Raw genomic sequence first — 19,829 nt, forward strand, 5'->3', positions numbered from 1 at the left:
TTGCACATGCAGAATCGGGATCTGAATCTCAGGATTCATAGATAAAAGAGTACCCTTCAGAACGTAAGTATGTCGAAATACGCATGATTAGAAACATGCTATATGCAATTATTTATCCCATTAGCCTAAGAAGAACCCATTTGGCCTAACCAGTTATTACCAATAACAATAACATCAAGATCGCTCACGAACGAACCTACAGATATACTCGAGTATCTCTCCGAACCGATCTTACCATATTGGCAAGCCTTGTTCCAACACCTTTGGTGTGGCGAATACGCGAAAATAGGCCAAGATATAATTCCTCCGACTGTAATTAACCGGAATAAAAAATCGATTAGCAGATTGAAGATGAGATCTGATAATGAAATACGTTAAACTGCTAATTACTGAACGGAATATTATTGGCGAAGTGGTGTGAGAAGGGTTTTTAGAATTCCTTCGATAGAACTCAGATGTTTGGATTGTAGATAACAGCAACGTACGAAGTATCTGGAAATTTTTGCTCAGAATTTGTGGAAATATGTGACACTACACCATCTGTGGATCTTTCAAAAAGAGTCGTATTCAGGCAAAGAATCTACTGTTGGAACATTCGTACTAGATGTCCCATCTAAATCAAAAAAGTTGAGGATATTCAGGTAAAACCAAAAGTGGTATATCTCGAAGAAATGCTTCCATACTATTTCTTCCCAACCCTGTAAAAGAATTAACAAGAAGTTCTTCACAGCACAGAAGCAAATACTGACATCTGTACATCGAGAAGTTACTGTTGGTTGATCATTTCCATTAATGAATGGCTCTATGGAGAAGTTAGTTCCTTATGACTATCCTGTGTCCACAGTGAATTTCACACTCCATTTATTTACACTCTATTTGATGTGTAGTGATATGGCCACGACAATTTCCATCCACAGACGTAGTTTTTTCTATTTTAATCATCCAAGAATTAAATGCATAGATTATAGATGTCAGGGAAAGATATTCACTTACATTTTTGTGCAGTATGAATCATCTTGCAAAATCAATCAGAAACAAATTGTAATATTGTTGAATTTTATATTTTCCATCTTGTATCTACTTGAATTTCCACCTTAGAATAGAGATATGTCACCCACACCATCTTTCACGACATAATTTTGCAACTCTTCACACTCTACAGTGTGACCGCAAGAATTAGTACGGCGGTCTAATAAATATTCACCCAGGATCTGGGCATAAAACGTAAACCGATATCATTCTACATACTTACACCAGTCGGGAACATGATATTCCCTTTACCAGCACATTAATAAGGATTTTTTCCGAATTGCAAGGCGTAAATTGTCCTGTGCCTTTCATCGCAGGTGTATCGTCTAATTTATTTTACACTTTGGTTTCGTTATCTCCTTGCGGCCGGGAAAATATCGTTTTCATGAGGCTTGTTACACGAGATATGCACGATATACTTTGAGAAATCACGGTTATTTCAACCGGAGAAAAAAAAAGTAGTGGACTCATTTGAGGTGGTGTACATGAGAAAGGTGTGTGTGGGTTTTTTCTGTTGTTTCCCAGAGGGCGCAAGGAAACGAAGGTCAGAATTGCTATCCAAACAGGCTCTGGGCCCAGTTACTGGACAATGATTACATCTAACAGCTATCTGAACAGTCAGAAAAGTAGAAAATATAGATGTAAGTATAGAGGGTGAAAAAATATGGACGGAGGCAAGAAATAATCCTAAAACAATATATTAATTTCGTATAAGGATAACAATTTTGTTATTGTACATGAAAAAAGAGACAGAACAAGCATAAATAAATGATTGAGACTTCTTATTCATTATTCATTTATTGGAAAATTATCCAATCATGAAGATATATATTTTCATCATTAGAAATACATACTCTTCATTTGAAATGAATTGCTTGACTTTGATTATAATATCTACAGCCTCTAATTAGAAAATTTACCTGTTAGAGCATGGTCTAAAGAATAGTTGCTGCTCAGGATTAATGCTTTGTAGAGCCATGAAAGGCTCTCAGTACAGTGACTCTATACAGTTGTATAGAGTACTCTTGTACTCTTGTACAGTTGTATAGAGTCAGCTTCGACGAGCACCATCTATTCGTGGAATGCTTTCCCAAGAATTTACTTCATAGACAACGTTTTCTATAAATGCCGGCTGTTTGTATTGTATGGTGAGTTCATGTGGAGTTCCTGAGAACTAAGCCGCAAGAAAGGAACCAATGCAATCAGCCAACGATGATCACATGACGCCATCTGCCAATGAGACCGTCCCCTCTGAGTTCTTAGGCGTTTCACCCATAGATCGCGCTGACTGTTGAACATGGAAAGATCAATCTTTATGGCGCCATCTGTAGCAGCTCTTCTACACATATGGTTGTTACTTGGAATTGAAGATGGCTCTCTTATGGAGTTGTACCTTTGCCTATATATAAGTATATATAGATAGATGGAGTAGGGTTACGGGGTTGAGGAAAAAGTTGGAACGAAGTGCCTTATCCTCGTTTTCGTCCATAAGTCGACCCTGATTGTGGAATATTCCGTTATATTGTCATTTTATTCGCATCAGCCTTACCCAGTGATAACCAGGGTTGTCTATAGAGCAAGCAATATAGATTCTAAGTACTTTGAGCCGGTAAAAAATTGTTTTTCGAATGTTGCTGACAGAATATGCTATATTCCATCAATTCTACGTAAGAATTAATTCGATTCAGAGTTGGTCAATTCTTGCATTCTCCGAATTACAAAGTTACCAACGATTGAAACTGAAACTGGTTCAATCAAACGTGTTGTTCCATCATTAACCACTCATATCGTTGATCTATCTTCGTTACCAATTGCCCATCAACGTCGACAGATACCGTTTATCGTCAAATAGCCCATTTTCGAAAGTCCAAAACGTCCACTATCGTATTTCTTGTACCATCGAAAGTTTTTATCTTCATTGTTTGACTTTCATTTTGACGACAAAAAAGTTGCTCACAATATACGGTTCCTCAGTTGGTGCTCGAGCAGTTTGCAAGCAAGGTCAGGTCTTTGGGAGAACGTAAAGTCTTCAAAGACTCGCCTTCCAGTTGTGAGTTAGACGGACATGGCGCGGTTCACTCATTTCGTTCTTCTTCTGCTTGTGTCTGGTGAGTTCCTTGTTTGGTCTGAAGGGTTTTTTTTTTTTTTTTGGTATTTGGAATCCTCCCTATTCACACAAAGGTGTTTATGACCCAATTTTGTCAATTTCCTTTGTCGCAAATTCGAACTTGTTTATGTTGTCAAGACTCGTGCAAAAGACGTTTTGTATTTCTCTGTTTAATCTCTAATTTTATTAATTGTTGTCTTTAAAAGCTGCGATGGTCTGGGAGGCATCTTTCGAGTGATTTATTTTGAGAGAATGACACAACTTCTTTGTTTTACTGTGCGTTAACTAGGAGAACACAACTAGAATAATACAAACTCATATGGTTCATTTTTCTATAGGGACAATGCGAAAAGTAAAGATATGACTTTAACTGAGTTGATCCTTCTGAAAAGATAACCTTCGCAGACAATCCCATTGAAAGTTCATAGGGACAACAATTGCAGTTGTTTGCCTCTTTTATTTCTCTCGGAATTACTTTCACAATTTGTTACATATGGTACCGTTACATAGAGTTGCGTTCAGCATATCAGATCAGTATGATGACAATCGGTGATTACTACATAGCTGAATACAAATTATTCATCCATGTTCCAAGTGGAGAGAGAAATGCAGTCTTAATCCTACAGCAAAACAGCGCACCCATCCAGCATTGCTATTTCTCTGAAGAGATCAATACCTAAAATTCAATTTTCGAACTGAAAATCAATACTACCGAAATAGAACTGAATGAAATAGGCAGCAAACTCGAATGTTTTAATCAATGTTGTGACGAAATTAGTTTTCAATATTCAATGACTTTCTCGGTATATTTTTAATAGCAATTACTTTTCTGTGGGTGAATGAAGTACTGCCTTACACTGGGAACTATTTTACATACAGCATCTATGTCCGTGTATGCACCTTGCTGCAATCCAAGACCAAAACAACTGCTACAGTTTCACACTTCTACCTTGCTGACCAAAATTCTCACCAAATAGTTACACGTTGTGGATAGAAAAGTCTTTCATGAATCAAGTTAAGGTTTTCCTAGTCTCAAATGAAATATTTTCTATCTTCAAGAAGAAAATACAAACCAGGGTTCACTACTCACATGGAATTGCTGTAATACCATGGAGCAACTGACCTGAGACAATGAGAAGCATCAAAAATGGCTTTAGGGAAATGAAAAAGACACTTGTGGGCTAGACCTGCTACGAGCCTAGTTTCTCTAGGGTAGTGCTGTCATTTGTCACTTTGACAGCTGTCAAACGAAAGCTGTCATCGGCAATAAACCCCTTTCGAGTAAAAGAATCGGGACCTCGTTAACTTCTTGACATTTTCAGTGTATCTTACCGACGCCAAACGACAACAGACACCTCCCAAGAACCAGGATGCCGATGATGCGGACACGTCGGACCAGTGTCCCGAGCCGTTCGGATTCTTCGCTGACGCGGAGCAATGCGACAAGTACTACGAATGCAACGACGGTCAGATAACGGAGAAACTGTGCCCGGACGGTATGGTGTTCAACGACTACAGCAAGGAGTACGAGAAGTGCGATCTGCCCTTCAACATCGATTGCAGTTCGAGACCAAAACTCCGTGAGTTACCAGAGGATGAGCTCTTCGTTTGGGCCTAGAATCGAGGCCTTTTCGTGTCACAGTGTTATGAATATGATCTCAATTTTTCAGAACAACCCCAACCATCGTTGCACTGCCCCAGGAAGCACGGTTATTTCGGCCATGAGGAGCCACATATCTGTGATAAATTCTACTACTGCGTGGACGGTCAGTTCAACATGATAACCTGTCCCAACGGGTTGGTCTACAACGAGAAGGCTGGGATATGTTCTTGGCCGGATGAGGCCAAGAAGAAGGGATGTTCTTCAGCAGGTAAGCAACACTGCAGTCAGAATCATTCATCAAATAAAACACTATTAGTTTGCCATTCGTTTGGATCCAGTTCGATTCGAAGAATGATACAGTTTCACGTAGGGGACACCCTGTATATATACACCTACTAACTGCTGATCCTAGATCATACCTTGAGTAAGACCCGTTCGTTACTCACCCAAGGAAATTCACAATTTGTCACCTAGTTCTTTCCGGAATTTGCTACGTTTATTAACCCCGCTTTTTCTTCTGATAGAGGTGTTCAACTTCGACTGCCCCAAGGTGAACGAGACAGAGGGTCTGACCCATCCCCGTTACGCCGACCCTGACGATTGCCAATTCTTTTACGTTTGCATAAACGGAAACACACCCAGAAGGAGCGGATGCAAGCTGGGCCAGGCCTTCGACGACGCGTCCAAGAAGTGCGAGTGGGCCAGGAAGGTCCCAGAATGGTAATCTTCAATCTTTTTTTAAGAAATTGTCCCAGTATATCGATAACCTCGAGATAGAATGCCCAATTGTTCGATTTCTATCAATGTCAGTTGTCACTTGTCAAAAAATGACAGCTGTCACTATGACAGCAGCAGAAACGTCACCAATCTTATCGTTTCAGTACTGACTGGTACAAGGGTAGGTTGACTGACGAGGAATTGGCAGCCCTGGAAAATCCCCCGACGCCCAAGCCACGTCCGGTCAAGGTCAGCAGGAGGAAGCCTTCGAAAGCCCCGAAACAACAGTTGCGCGTTGTGGAACAAGAGGAGGATGTAGAATAATGTAGTTTTAATTTATTGAATTAGATTGTCGATAAGTCAATAAAGAATTTTATTTTTGACAGTTGTTTTGATGGGAATGTTGGATATGGTCATATTAATAATTAAAACTTCTCATTTAGTGAAAATACCAGTTAAAACAAAAGACGAAAAACGAAAGAACAAGCAATTTCTAACGATAACACTTGACGATATCTTGGAAAGAGAGAATTTCAAACTGTTAAACCTTTTTTCAATATGGCCATGAAATAAATTGCATGATCATGGTGTTTTGAGACATTATACGATAGTATACGTGTTTCTCCCCTGCAATAGCATTTTCAGGTAAGTACCAAAACCATACACCCTTGAATTCTTGAATAAAAGCTGCCTTCGAAACCATTACAAAAAGACACACCTAAAAGTTGTTTCTCAAGAACTTTCTTCCCCATTCGTATTATACCATTGAAAAATAAATATGTGTTAGCTTGATTCATTTCGAACAAATGAGATCTCTTGTAATTTCTTGCTAAAAGTAGAGTGTCTTAACGTGTCTTTTCGTTCCTTGTCTCGTCGTGTCTTTTCTTGTCTTGTCTCATCGTGTCTTGTCATCTCTTGTCTCATCGTGTCTTTCCTTCTCTTGTCTGGTCGTCTCTTGCCTCATCGTGTCTTTTCTTCTCTTCTCTCATCGTGTCTTTCCTTCCCTTGCCTCAAAGGTTTCTTTTCAACTCTTGTGTCATCGTCTCTTGTCTCATCGTGTCTTTTCTTCTCTTGTCTGGTCATCTATTAACTCATCGTATCTTTCCTTCTCTTGTCTAGTCGTCTCTTGCATCATCGTGTCTTTTCTTCTCTTCTCTCATCGTGTCTTTTCTTCTCTTCTCTCATCATGTCTTTCCTTCTCTTGTCTCAAAGGTGTCTTTTCAATTCTTGTCTCATCATGTCTTTTCGTCTCTTGTCTTGTATAGTCTCTCGTCTCACCGTTTGTGGTAATTTGAGAGAGAAAGAGTAGGGTTATAACAGTTTTGCACCTCATTAAAAATTTTTGGAGAAATTTTTTCAACTCTGGGAAAAATCTGAATCTCGCTACCTGTTCGATACGCGTTTCATTTCCTCTTAGAAATTCGGAAGCTACGAAAATATTCACCGGATCTAGTTTGCAACATCCGCAATCAATCTCAGAGAAACCTTTCCATATAATGAATAGAACCGTAACTTTCTCTGTTCGGATCGTCTGACAATCAAACTTCCTGACGATACCCCAATTCCATCGGACCAAATTTCGACAAATTTCTAACCGTCAATTTTGGGGCGATAAAATTTTTCAGTAACCTCGCACACGAGCGTCCAGAAGGAGTACTGACTTTCACATATCGCACTCTCCACCTACAAGAGAAAGTGAACTTATTGAATAGTGAATTCATCTCGTTCTGCCAGTTACATCACATCATTTTTGGATATTCATTCACGGTTTCGTCGATGTAGAGATTTTGGTAACTTTTCACAGCAAAAATTCTCTAGTTCATCGAAAAACAAATACTCAAAAACCCAGAACGAAATATTTCAACCTTTGCGTTGAAACAACGAGTCGTTTTAATTGACCAGTTTCGTAATGATCATCATCAATGCTCGAGTACAAGCAAAATGGTATAGGTTGAGAGGGTAAAAGCTGCTATGCGATGAGGCTCTCTAAGCTTTCAAAGAGATGTTAAAACTTTGAGAAATTACAACCAGAAGTACAAGAGAATCGACTGCACGACTGGCAGTAATACTTGCATGCACTGCGGAAGCATTTTTACCGACAATGTCGAGACAAACATCGACCTTACTCCATTTTTGGAATTCGATTGGAGTGGCAACTGACTCACGAGGAAATGGGTTGGTTAATTTTGCTCGTTCAACGGAAACATCTAACCTCGCCTACTTGGTCATTTAAAATTGAGCGGACTTCATCGATCGCATAGAATGATTCAGAGAAACAGTAATCATGGTATTTATTATCTGAAGGAGTGCAAAATGAGCACCAGAAGAGGGTAGATCTACCAGAAATTGAAGAGTGTGGATGCTGTGCCGAACAACCCTGCCAATGCTAGACCAAGCTTCGAAAGATAAACTTGTAGAGGTTCATTAGAACTCTGGAACTCTACCTGGATTTCATTGATCTATCAGAACCACACAGAGTATAACATTTCATTGAAATTACCAGGAATACCAAAGCTCATCTTCACTCGACTCATTACCATAAGCCATAATCCTAGCTCGAATACTACTTTCTATTGTTGGCATTAAGACTTGGTCTGCACCAACGCGATGTGACCTTGAAAGACGACATAATATCAACCAATGCAGTTCTGCGGAGATACGAAACTTGGTTTTTTCACGAGGACTTTGGAAAGGTCGTTGAATATGTCGGAATCCTGTTTTTTAAACGCCGAAGTAAGCTGAATTTAACAGTCTTTCTGATAGTTTATCAACTGCGGGTAATAAATGATCGATATGTATTTGATTTAAGAATAATCTCGAATTGATTATAACAAGCTCATCTTGGCAAGTATCCAATAATCGTCCAAAGCAAAATTATCGTGAAGCTGAAAGTGATATATGTTCTAGAAGAGCACCACTTCTTATGATTAATCTCTAGGTCAACTTTTGAGTTGCGTATCTTCCAGGAAAATCATCGTAGATCTAAATGTGATACATATTCTGAAAGAGTAACTATTCTAGTAATGAATATGAAAATTTCATGGAGCTCGAATCAGCCGTTTGGTCTTGACGAGTTTTTCCTTGATTCTTCTTGGAAATTTTTCGATAGTCAGATTTCGAGTGGTTTTTCTCTCAATAAAGGTAACCGTAGATGGAAATGTGATACATATTGTGAAAGAGCCACTCTTCTAGTTGAAAATCTGAAAATTTTATGGAGCTCGATGCAGCCCTTCGGTCTTGGCGATCATTTAAGTGATTCCATCTTTTTGGAAATTTTTCAGAGTTCTATCCGGGGTTTCCCTCATACTGTTCTGACTTGTCTTGACATGACTATTGCCCTATAAGTGATAACTAGTCCCACAGTCATGACGTACATCTATCGTAGTACCTATATTAGGGTTACATCAAGTTTAACCAGCCATCAAGACTAGGGTTATTCCCAAATATTCAACTGCAAACTTCCACTCTATGATATGATTTAGGGAGATGGGTTTTATAGCTGGAAGTCTCCTTATTTCTGTAGTTTGAGGTTTCTTTCTATTCGCGGAAGTGGTAACTCGTGAATAAACTCCATATCTCACGTCAAATGGAGCATGGCCATATGAAATACCCTCTAAACTTTTCCAGACATTAACTCCATCATATCTTCCAATTCTCCATCCATTCATGTTTCGTTCCCAACATTAACCACCCAAAAATACGCCCGATCAATAAAATCCGCAATAATTGAACCGAAAATCAATCTAGCATTCACACAAAATCCCCAAGCGTAATATCTTATGGCTTAAGTAACCTTTCTTCGAGATTAATAATCGTTGGTGGGGACAAAAAGCAGTCAACCAAACGACCCGCTATCACTTTCTACCTCTTCCAAGACATCGAAGTGATTATTGACCGACAACCTAAGAGTTCTTAAATATCAAGAGACCAAAAGGAACTCCAGTTAGTCGCAAGTGGTCTTACCGGTGTAACTGTTGTGATTGAAGGGACAAAATGAAGATTTTTGTGTGTGTGTTGGCCCTGGCCACATTGGCATGTAAGTACACGAAGTTTCTCACGTCAAAAGATGAGCGAGAAGAATTATTTCTCTTTGAAAAGCATCTCCAGGAGGTACTCGATATTGGTCCTTCGATTCAGAGATTTTTCTCCTTCAGACAATATGATCTCACTTGGTATTTTGTTTCTATTTGGTTTCGTTCAACCTTCGAAATATTTCTCTAGAGTTTTCCTTGTATTTTGAGTGTAAAACTTAGTTCGAAGATCTCATGAAAAGGAGAATAACGAAAATTATATCAGATCCTATGATCTTTATGAATTTAGACCTTATCTATATAAGGTCTAAATTTTCCATGCTTTTGAAAAGCTTGGCAGCCTTGAGTATGCAGACCAGGAAGAAAGGTCCATCTTCATATAATTCTCAAAGTTACGAATGAAGAGAAGAAATAAGGTAGAATTTTCTATGCTGAAAATTCTATTCTGTGGGTCCGAAATCTTTCGAGACATTTCTAGCAAACTTCTATTCCAGAATGGAGCATTTTTCGATTGGGATTTCAACATCAGATGATCAAGAGTAATACGCTTGAAATTATGTTTCTGTCTGTCATCTCTTCACAGGAGTTTGGTTGTATTGGTTTCTTAGTTGCCTTAGTCAAATCCTCGATGAAGAAGCAAAAATCCCGATCAACATTTCACCTTCACGATCAAGCAGTTGTCCACGAAAAAAGAAAGTCCAACAAGGTTAAGTTCGCATCATTTAATCTAAAAAAATCACACGCCCATTCTGGTCTGCATGAATCGATATCAATAACAGTTCCCGATAGAAAATCAATTAACATTTTGTTAGCCATAATTTCTAGGTGGGTAATAAAATGGTACCACGATCGTTTTAATATCGTCGTTGATGATATCTACCAGCTTGCGATGATTGTCTACTCATGATTATGTGTGAATCGATATATTAAATGTGACGAAACTGGTTTCTCAAATGGCTGTTGTTACAAAACTTCACCTTTCACTTACGTGGCCGACATTTTCATTTCTGGCCGCAGGCGATCTTTGGTTCGGATGAAAAGGTAAAATGGCTACACCGGGTGGCACATGCTTCATTTTGACTTGGATCCACAGATGTGTAGTGTCGCAGATTTAGCTAATTATTCTGAGGTTAATTCTGTTTTTTCAGGGGTATCACAGCTCTTATGGAAACTTGAAATGGCTATATCTTTTTATCAGGAAAAAATGGTATAAGAAAAAAGTGTTTCTCTTGACCTCAATGATCAGCTTTTAACATATTTTCATACGAGTCAAAGACTCAACCTGTATAACTATAACAATAACCTGGGAGGAGTAAACTGCTCGTCAAATGTTCATTGAATTTTCTTCAGAAAACTCATATTTCTTTGCAGAAAACGTATATGTATAGTTTTTCAGTATAGAATTATAAGATTTCAAAAGGATGCTGTATTCACAGTAACAAAAATAGGTACTTTATCGGTCTAAAATCTAAAATTCCATTAATTCCTTCCCATGATTCAACTGATGTCGAAATGTACCCACTACAACACGATTTTTTCTTGTACCAGTCGACGTCTACTTGTAAATTCCAATTGTCTCTTGCATAATAAATATTTGAACGTACCACAGTAAAGGATAGGAATATAGCCACTCCTGTACCATTCTGAGATACACACCGGTGTTCGGAAAATCGTGACGAAGAATTACCGAACGATTTGAATAACTAAATATCGATTAACGCGTTAAACTGAATAGATTTTTGAGTTCTCGATGTCCTTTAGCTACGAGAATGTAATCTGCTCGAAATATCCTTAAGGATATTGAATTAATTTTGGGAAAACCTAATTTCCTTTTGAAATATGTATGGGTAAAGTTTCTGAGGTTGGAAAATATGCATCTTCAGAAAAAATCAACATATTCAACTTCTGAAGAGCAGTTTATTCTCAGTTATTCTTCGGATGAATCGATTTTGAGTTGAAAAAATTTCTTTTCCTGCTCTAGAGTGACCTGAAATGTTAGTTTGAAGGATATGGTTGTCAAGTTCAAGGTTGAAATTTGATTCAACTACCTACACAACACAAGACGAATCTATTTCTCAATATCCAATTCGACTGCTAATTTTAATACTTCCCATGATTAGAATTCGACCCAAAAACGTGCAGAAGGAAAGGAATTACGAGATACTACTTTCTCCATTTGGCGACAAACACCTCCTACAAATTCATGAGTTTGACATTATATAATTGGTAATAATCCGGAATAGCGTACAAAATTTTCGAATTTTTTCATTGTGTCACTTACGGTTATGATTTTATAACAATAAATTGCTGAAAGTGTTAATTGGAAGTTATGGAACCAATTTGTTTGGGTTATTACGTAGATTTCACCTATTTTTGTGATAAACTCCGTTTTTGTGGAAGAAGTGACTCTCGAATTGGACTGTTATCATGGCATAGAAACCTTGGACGATCAACCAAGAAGTCCGACGTGTAGAAATCATAAAAATCCTTTTTTTTTCAGATGCCCAACAGTTCAAATGTCCACCAAAAGATGGCCAATACGAAGACGCCAGACAGTGTGACAAATACTACGAATGTGAAGACGGAGTAGCTAGGGAAAAATACTGTCCGGATGGTTTGGTTTTTGACCCAACGATCCGCAAGATCAACAAATGCGACCAGCCCTTCAATGTAGACTGTGGTGACAGAACTGAACTACGTAAGTAACCAAATTTTCTTTTTCCCTCACAACAAGCTATAATTCCTTCGAATTTTTTTCCAGAACCACCACAAGGGAATTCCAATTGCCCTAGGAAAAACGGTTTCTTTGCCCACCCTGACCCGACCGTCTGCGACAAGTTCTACAATTGCATAGATGGGGAATTCACCGAACTGCCATGCACTGCTGGTCTACACTTTGACGAATTCAGTGGTACCTGCGTGTGGCCCGCTGGAGCAGGAAGAACCGGCTGTACAGAAAGAGGAAGTGAGTTTTCCAAAAAACCATCGCAAGAACTAGATTATGTGGTACTCTGTTAATTCCAGATAAACTGAAGGATGGTTTCGAGTGTCCCAAGGAATCTCAAGTAGACGCCAACGGTCAACGTACAGTGCATCCAAAATACGCCCATCCAACCGACTGCCAAAGATTCTACGTGTGCCTGAACGGTCAAGAACCTAGAGACTTGGGATGCCAGGTTGGGGAGGTCTACAACGAGGAAAGCCAGAGGTGCGACGCACCAGAAAATGTACCCGGATGGTAAGCATATACTTCTTCTCGTAAATTCTATTCCAATGGATCGCTCACAAAAAACAGTCCAGTCAGGGTGCTCACTTATGGGGCAATAGTCTGGTATGCCAAGGCAAGTCAGACCAGAGAAATCCTCACCAAGGTTAGCCTGTGTTGTTATCACTAGAGCTATGAGGATGTGCCCATCTAGGGAACTGCAGATCCTCCCAGATCTCACCGCTCTTGTGATAGAAAGATTAGGCCATGATGCAATCCCATGTATATCCAGGAAACGTGCAGGTGATGAAAGAATTAAGGCATACATATTCTAAAAGAGTGCGCTGAGAATGATACATATTCTGAAAGAATAGCTCTTCCTGTAATGAATCTCGAGATTTCATCCACCTCACTGCAACCGTTTGGTCTTCAAGAATTGAATGACGATAAAAAATCATCGTATAGCAGAAAACAATGCCTGTTTGACTGTTTTATGTGGGCCATCCTGTACTCGTAATACTATGTAACAAATACTCATCGAATTCTCCTTTTTTTTACAGCGAAGACTGGTACAAAGATGACCCACCAGTATCTCTATCCAAACCCAAGAAGTCTCGCAAATAAGACCAAGTTCCTCTCTAATTTTTCCTTTAAATACATAGTGAATCTGTGAGAGACATTTCGAACTGACGTGTCGCTACATGAGAGGGTTGGTGCCCCACCAATAGCGAACTATAAAAGTAAATTCTAAAAAATCGATTCACCATTGAAATTCCCTTTTATCCAACAAGAAAAAAACGCCACCTGATTTCATAGTGAGTCTTACGGATTACGTTTTAAGAGCACATTGTTGAAGCACATTTTGTTTTTTTTTCCAGAGGCATATCTTTTGTGAACTGATATTAGGTTTTGTACATTCGAATGTCGATATTCTGAAATAAATATACTTTTTTAAGGTCGTTATTTTATTTTCTTCGATTCAAGTATCCCGATTCCTTGGGTTTTTGAGACTGACATAAGATTTTCATCTTTCTTCTCTTTGACAGAAGGTAAAACCAACCAAAAGCAACCATATCACCAAGAATCCTCAAAACCAATGCGATTTCATTCAAATTTCAGTACGCCTGATACAGGAAACTGCATGAATCACCAAAATGTATGAAGAAAACACGATTTGGTCGCAAATCCAACCTCTAAAAGTACCATGAGGTCTAGGATTTTCCTTTGACTTTGTTTGTTCTTGCAAAAAGCCATTTTCTCCCAAAATTTCCCCTAGCATGATCGAACAGCTCTGTTTTTTTGTAGTCTGAATGTTTCCAATTTCACATCTCCATTCGTTACATATAACAAATAAGTTATCAACAACAAGAATAAAAAATTCCGTATAATAGTCGTCCCATCAAGATAGTCATGAACAAGTGAGGAGGATGGGGCCTTAAGCGAAACCAGGGGGTCGTTTTGAGGTATATTTTCAATTCTCATCGCGATGCGCCATCTGTCTCGCAAAGACTGAACCAAACCTCACTCACTCTGGAGATATTTCATAAGTGGAGACACTTGGAGATTTTTCCTGACCACAGTCATTCCTTGTTCAATTCTCTCTTGCTATTCTGTCGAAAATCGAACGAAACAATGAAACCAATATTGTAGAAAGGCCGAGACAAGCTTGAAGCACTCCATCGACGAGTGAACACCGCTGGACAGTCAATGAAACGACAATATATCAGGGCGATTAACCTTCTTATATTTCGGTATCCATAAATGCGTCGAGAGACTCGCCCATTTTAACCTAGTCCCCCACAATAGCTCTCCCCGATTTCCTGATACCGAGAAAAAGGTGAAAGAACCTGTTTTGCGCTCTGTAACGTTCATATACATATTGAACCACTTTCTTAACGCTCAATCGGAATGATATCGAATCGAAAATTGAGGTAACGCATTCGTGAGTGACGATAATACTGACAAAGTACTCTTCGAGATGTTTGCCAGCGAGTTTTTCGTGGTGTTGTGTCTTCTGTCAGGTGAATATCAGGAGTTTTCCTTTCATTTTATCTTCTAACTGAACTATTTTTTCATTTAATCCTTTTTTTGTGCGTAATGTGAAGGTATTTCGTTTTTTGGCGAAGAATTTGGCATTGTAGAGGACCTCACAAATAATTAATCATTTTGCGGGTATATAATGTGTTGCTATCACCTTCTTCTTTAAAATTTCTTGTTTCAACTATTACCTGTATTCTCCAATATTGGATTTTTCGTTAGTGCACTGACGTATGAAAGCATCTCATTCTTTAAGTTAATAATACGGAAGGTCATTTTTCTCAAGATTTTCTCGTTGATCAAGGTGTTAAAATGTCAGTTCCTTGATAACTTATGAACAATGAGAGCCTTACACAGGGTTTCTGTATGTTGGGTGGATTTTTAGGTCAATACCTTGGCAGAGCCTTGTCATTATTCACAAGTGATTACGATCACTTTATGCATGAAGGGTTGATTAAATCATCATGCGAGGATATATTGAAAAATTCTTAGCCTACTATAGAATCCAAACAAAATTTCAATGTCAAAATATTTTATTACTCAACAATATTCTCCTCTTAAATGGATACATTTATTAAAGCTAACCTGCAACGTCCCTAGAACTTTCAAAAACGATGTTTCTTCTTGCTCTGCAAACCAGACCTCCACAGCTTTTATTACCTCTTCGTTGGAAGAAAATTTACGACCCTTCAAACATTTTTTCTGTTGAGGAAAGAGATGATAGTCGGATGGAGTCAAATCTGGTGAATAAGGGGGGTGTTCTAGTAATTCAAACCCTAAATCACGAATTTTTTGCATGGCAACATGAGATTTGTGTGCAGGGGCGTTGTCCTGCAAAAACAAAACACCTTTAGATAGCTTTCCGCGTCTTTTCTCTTTAATTTTTTCCCGTAGATTGGTCAATAATGTCGAATAGTAATCTCCCGTTGTTGTTCTACCCTTATCCAAAAAATCAATCATGATTACTCCATGGCAATCCCAAAAACCTGAAGCAAGAACTTTTCCAGCAGATTTTTGGACACGAAACTTCTTAGGTCTTGGAGAACCAGAGTGTCGCCATTCCATCGATTGTTGCTTTGTTTCTGGATCGTAGAAATGTACCCAAGTCTCATCCGTAGTAACAATTCGGTTTAAGAAGTCTACATCGTTTTCAAATCGAGCACAGATCGAACGCGATGCTTCTACCTTTGCACGCTTTTGGTCAACATTCAAACATTTGGGGATCCATCTTTCATCAAATTTTCTCATGTCCAAATTGAATACTCAGTGCTTCAGATATCCGTTTTAGCCCAATTCGACGGTCTGATAAAATCATGTCATGAACTGCATCGATATTTTCTGGGACTGACACAGAAACTGGCCTTCCCGATCGGTCATCATCTTCAATGGAAAATTTATCTGTTTTAAAGCTTGCAGTCCAATTTTTCACGGTCGCATACGAAGGACATCGATCACCAAGGGTATTGAGCATGTCTTCGTAAATCTGCTTAACTCTTAACCTTTTTGAATACAGGTACCTGATGATGGCTCGATTTTCACAATTTCGGTGGACATCTTCTTTCTTTTAAGTTATTGCTTAACTCTGATTTACTTTTTTGACCCCAAACTTCACACTGACACTTCTAATGAGTTATTGTTCGTTGCTATGGTAACGCAATATTTCTTCTATGCATGGAACTGGTCTGGTCTAACTGGATATAAATACATCCTCGTAATTCTTCGAGTAATACTTGACATACGACGTTTTTCACAGTGGGCTGCCTGGCACAGTTCAAATGCCCTGCCAGAACCGGGTTTTTCCCAGATCCCGAACAGTGCGATCTGTACTACGTTTGTTCGAGAGGCAGCTATGAGGAGAAGCTCTGTCCTGACGGTCTAGTTTTCGATGACACCAATCCCAACAAGGGCAAATGTGACATACCTTCGAACGTCGATTGTGGAGACAGAGATGTTTTACGTGAGTACCAAATTATTTGGCTACGTTCTCTCATCCTTTCCAGGGTGTGTTCTGACGAACTTACGTTTCTATAGAGGAGGCGAAACCAAGCAAGGGTTGCCCTAGAGCCAATGGGTACTACCGGCACACGGACCCCGAGGCTTGCGATAAGTTTTTCAACTGCGTGGATGGAACACCGATAGAAGTGTCCTGTCCACCTGGGCTCATATACGACGACGTGGAAAGTACTTGCTCGTGGCCCAAAGAGAGCAACAGGAAGGACTGCGGCATCATCAAAAGAGGTACCCCATAATTGACAATAAAAGATTTTGAACCGTAACCAGTTTGGCCTTTCTGTTTCCCTTCTCACTCTCTTTCCAAACGATCAAATTAACCTTCTTTCCATATTATAGATTCTTTGGAGGATGGTTTCTCTTGCCCAGAGGAAGAGGCATTGGGTCCAGATGGGAGACTGATGCCCCATCCAACATACGCGCATCCGGACGACTGTCAGAAATTCTACATCTGTAGGAATGGAGTGAGACCACAAAGAGGTGCCTGTCCTTATGGAAAAGTTTACAGTGAAGATACTTTCAAATGCGAAGATCCCAAAAATGTCCCTGGGTGGTAAGTCTTCATTTGATCGATTTTTCTTCTCGAAACGATACGTAAATTTGAAATATGCATTAACGTCTCTTTGTATTTTTCGATCTTGATCTTCATCTCTATTTCAGTGAAGATTATTACGCTAAGGATGAGAAAAAACCACAGGGAAGAAGTCAGTGAAACTTGAAGTCACAATATATTGAAGAAAACTGAGCCTGGGAGCTTCCAAAAAGTTTGGGAAATAATTCAAACTGTTTCGATTGTATTTTGTAGGAAATATTTATTAATTTGATCTATTTTTGTTGATTTGTATCAACATTTCAGTCGTTTAGTCAGTTTTGTCGTTGCATGATTACTTCGAACAAATGAGAAATCTACAGAAAACGTTTTTGGAAAGAATAAAATGATATTTTTTCGAGACATAAGTGTTTTCTTCGACATTAAGAAATCCAAGATGCGTCCCATTTTATTTTGTTGTTCATGGTGATCCCCTTGCCTTTCCAAATTTTCGAAATCAAAGACAACGTGAATGGAAAATAAAAAAAATGTTCCTCTCGAAAAATACTGTGGATATTCTATACAAATGGCTCAATAAACCTTGAAAAAATCCTTTAAAAGAAATCAACACATATAAAGAGTAAAAAATTTAACAAAACCACTAAAGAAACTTCGAAAGTGAACTGCCTTGATACGTTCGAATAGAACACATAACCTCAGTTACACTTTAGCGCGATTGCTTGGTCAAAAGGATAGTGAAATGGTAGGGAATTGTAAGAAAAACTATTGAAGTATAAATCTTGTCATGCATTTCTGTCTCAATATACAGCTACCAAAGTATACGGATACAGAATTGAACATCACTCGCTTTCAAGAGTTCAACAGTTAGCCACTTCTTTGATCCAGTTTACGACGAAAGGAATTTTGGTGTACACCCCAGGGAATCCTATAGCGCATTTTTTCGATCCATGAGACACCACCCCATACAAAGTCCCACCTATCACGAATGGTCCGCCAGAATCACCCTGTAAAATTGATTTGAAATCTGAGCAGCATGTATAATGTGGTGGTGTTGATAGCGCGCTACTTCCAACCACATAATGTCAACCCTCTAAATTTCTATGGCTAATTTTTCAACGATACATATTTAACATGTGTGATTCCATATACACAGGGTGTCCCACCCACGGGAGGCGGCATATTAGACGTTTACAGAGGACGGATCATAGGATTTTTCTCGGTAAACGTCTAATAGGCCACCCACCCTATGTGGGACACCCTGTATATGTATACTCGGCTGCTGGTACTCACGTTACAAGAATCCTTGACGCCAGTGAAATGCCCTGCACAAAACATGGAGTCCATCATCTGGAACATTTCCACGTCTTCGCAAACCTCCTGCCTGTAAACTTCAAGATTGAGGGCTCTCAGTTTGTTCTCCTTCTCTTTGACGTTGTACGTCTCTCCCCATCCAATCACCTTTCCCCAAGTCAAGGGTACATCGTCAGAGTAGTCCGGCAACCTGACCATCTGTATTTTTCCCGGGATACATTTTAAGGGCGTTTCAAGCTTCATTACAGCAACATCGTAATCGAGCAACACGTTGTTGTATTGGGGATGTGTTGTTACTTCTAGTACCTACAGGAGAGGTGGAAATTTTATTATTTGTGGTAGGATTTGTAACGGTCAATTCAGCTTACTTTGCTCTCCACACCTTCAGTTTGTAGATCATCCACACCAGCTTTCACAACATACCGTAATCCTGGGATGTAACAATGCGCTGCTGTGACCACGTAGTTTGGTTTGATGAGAGCACCACCGCATTGATGTCTACCGAACACTTGTACCGAAACCATGTATGGAAAATCTTTTATTCGTGCTTCATAACCACCCACAATTCTTCCTTGTTTACCCCCAAAGATTCCTGCAAAAAGTCCTACTTAGATCTGTAGATTATCAACACAATTCATGATTGAAGAATGTGTTATTCTATGGTTCCCCAGACCTCTGAGTGGATCTGTGCCTTGACGAATAAAATTGAGAATCTTACCAACAACGAGTCGAAGGAACAGAAGCGCAAACAAGGACATTTTCGAAGTGACTGAGACACCAAGTCCATCTCCCCTTTTTATCGAAATTCAAAGAAATAAACAAACAATAGTTAAAATTTTTCGTGACAGAAATTAAGACGTTTATAGACACGAATATGTTGCACGCAGAGAGTTAATTTTGAACATAAATTTCACTGCACATCAAATGCTAAGAACATAAATACATGGAATGGACATTGACGTGCTATGAATGTACTTGTTGTGGTACAAACATTCGATGCTTCTCTGTCCAGCGCGACACTAAGGCAGTGGCGTAAAATAAATAAATTCATATAGCTCCTACCTGTTTGAAAATTGACGTGACAATGATGTCAGATTGAATGATCTCAATTGTGATTGGCGACACTGAGCAACTATCTTACTCCAGTCTCTGGACAACAACAAATGTTTATTTTCCATTCCTATCTATGTTCCAAGATCAAATGCCTGGATATTATTCATAAGGGATAG

General features: G+C 39.0%; 4 protein-coding genes across 5 annotated transcripts; 3 read left to right on the forward strand and 1 right to left on the reverse strand.

The window, feature by feature from the left end:
- Positions 1-2,978: 2,978 nt before the first annotated feature.
- Positions 2,979-5,837, forward strand: LOC123319084 (protein obstructor-E). Its single transcript, XM_044905933.1, has 5 exons — positions 2,979-3,137; positions 4,459-4,716; positions 4,807-5,007; positions 5,264-5,459; positions 5,621-5,837. The coding sequence occupies exons 1-5, from the start codon at positions 3,095-3,097 to the stop codon at positions 5,778-5,780; spliced, it is 858 nt and encodes a 285-aa protein (XP_044761868.1). The 5' UTR covers positions 2,979-3,094; the 3' UTR covers positions 5,781-5,837.
- Positions 5,838-9,335: 3,498 nt separating this feature from the next.
- Positions 9,336-13,648, forward strand: LOC123319085 (protein obstructor-E-like). Its single transcript, XM_044905934.1, has 5 exons — positions 9,336-9,492; positions 11,988-12,185; positions 12,249-12,452; positions 12,512-12,725; positions 13,253-13,648. Exons 1-5 carry the CDS (start codon positions 9,450-9,452, stop codon positions 13,314-13,316), a joined length of 723 nt encoding a protein of 240 aa, XP_044761869.1. The 5' UTR covers positions 9,336-9,449; the 3' UTR covers positions 13,317-13,648.
- A 521-nt stretch (positions 13,649-14,169) lies between these two features.
- Positions 14,170-17,691, forward strand: LOC123319086 (protein obstructor-E-like). The gene is made up of 5 exons (XM_044905935.1): positions 14,170-14,713; positions 16,483-16,686; positions 16,761-16,967; positions 17,079-17,292; positions 17,400-17,691. Exons 1-5 carry the CDS (start codon positions 14,671-14,673, stop codon positions 17,449-17,451), a joined length of 720 nt encoding a protein of 239 aa, XP_044761870.1. The 5' UTR covers positions 14,170-14,670; the 3' UTR covers positions 17,452-17,691.
- Positions 17,692-18,060: 369 nt separating this feature from the next.
- On the reverse strand, positions 18,061-19,459 carry LOC123319316 (trypsin 3A1-like). Of its 2 annotated transcripts, none has more exons than XM_044906216.1 (4): positions 19,319-19,459; positions 18,969-19,192; positions 18,580-18,906; positions 18,061-18,293 (listed from the first exon to the last, which is right to left on the reverse strand). In XM_044906216.1, the coding sequence occupies exons 1-4, from the start codon at positions 19,356-19,358 to the stop codon at positions 18,147-18,149; spliced, it is 738 nt and encodes a 245-aa protein (XP_044762151.1). In that variant the 5' UTR covers positions 19,359-19,459; the 3' UTR covers positions 18,061-18,146. The 2 variants fall into 2 exon arrangements, with proteins under 2 accessions (XP_044762151.1, XP_044762150.1); XM_044906215.1 differs by having other exon boundaries at positions 18,969-19,204; positions 19,319-19,373.
- Positions 19,460-19,829: the final 370 nt, after the last annotated feature.

The sequence above is a fragment of the Coccinella septempunctata genome, chromosome 8 (genome assembly GCF_907165205.1).
Source record: "Coccinella septempunctata chromosome 8, icCocSept1.1, whole genome shotgun sequence".
Classification (NCBI taxonomy): domain Eukaryota; kingdom Metazoa; phylum Arthropoda; class Insecta; order Coleoptera; family Coccinellidae; genus Coccinella; species Coccinella septempunctata.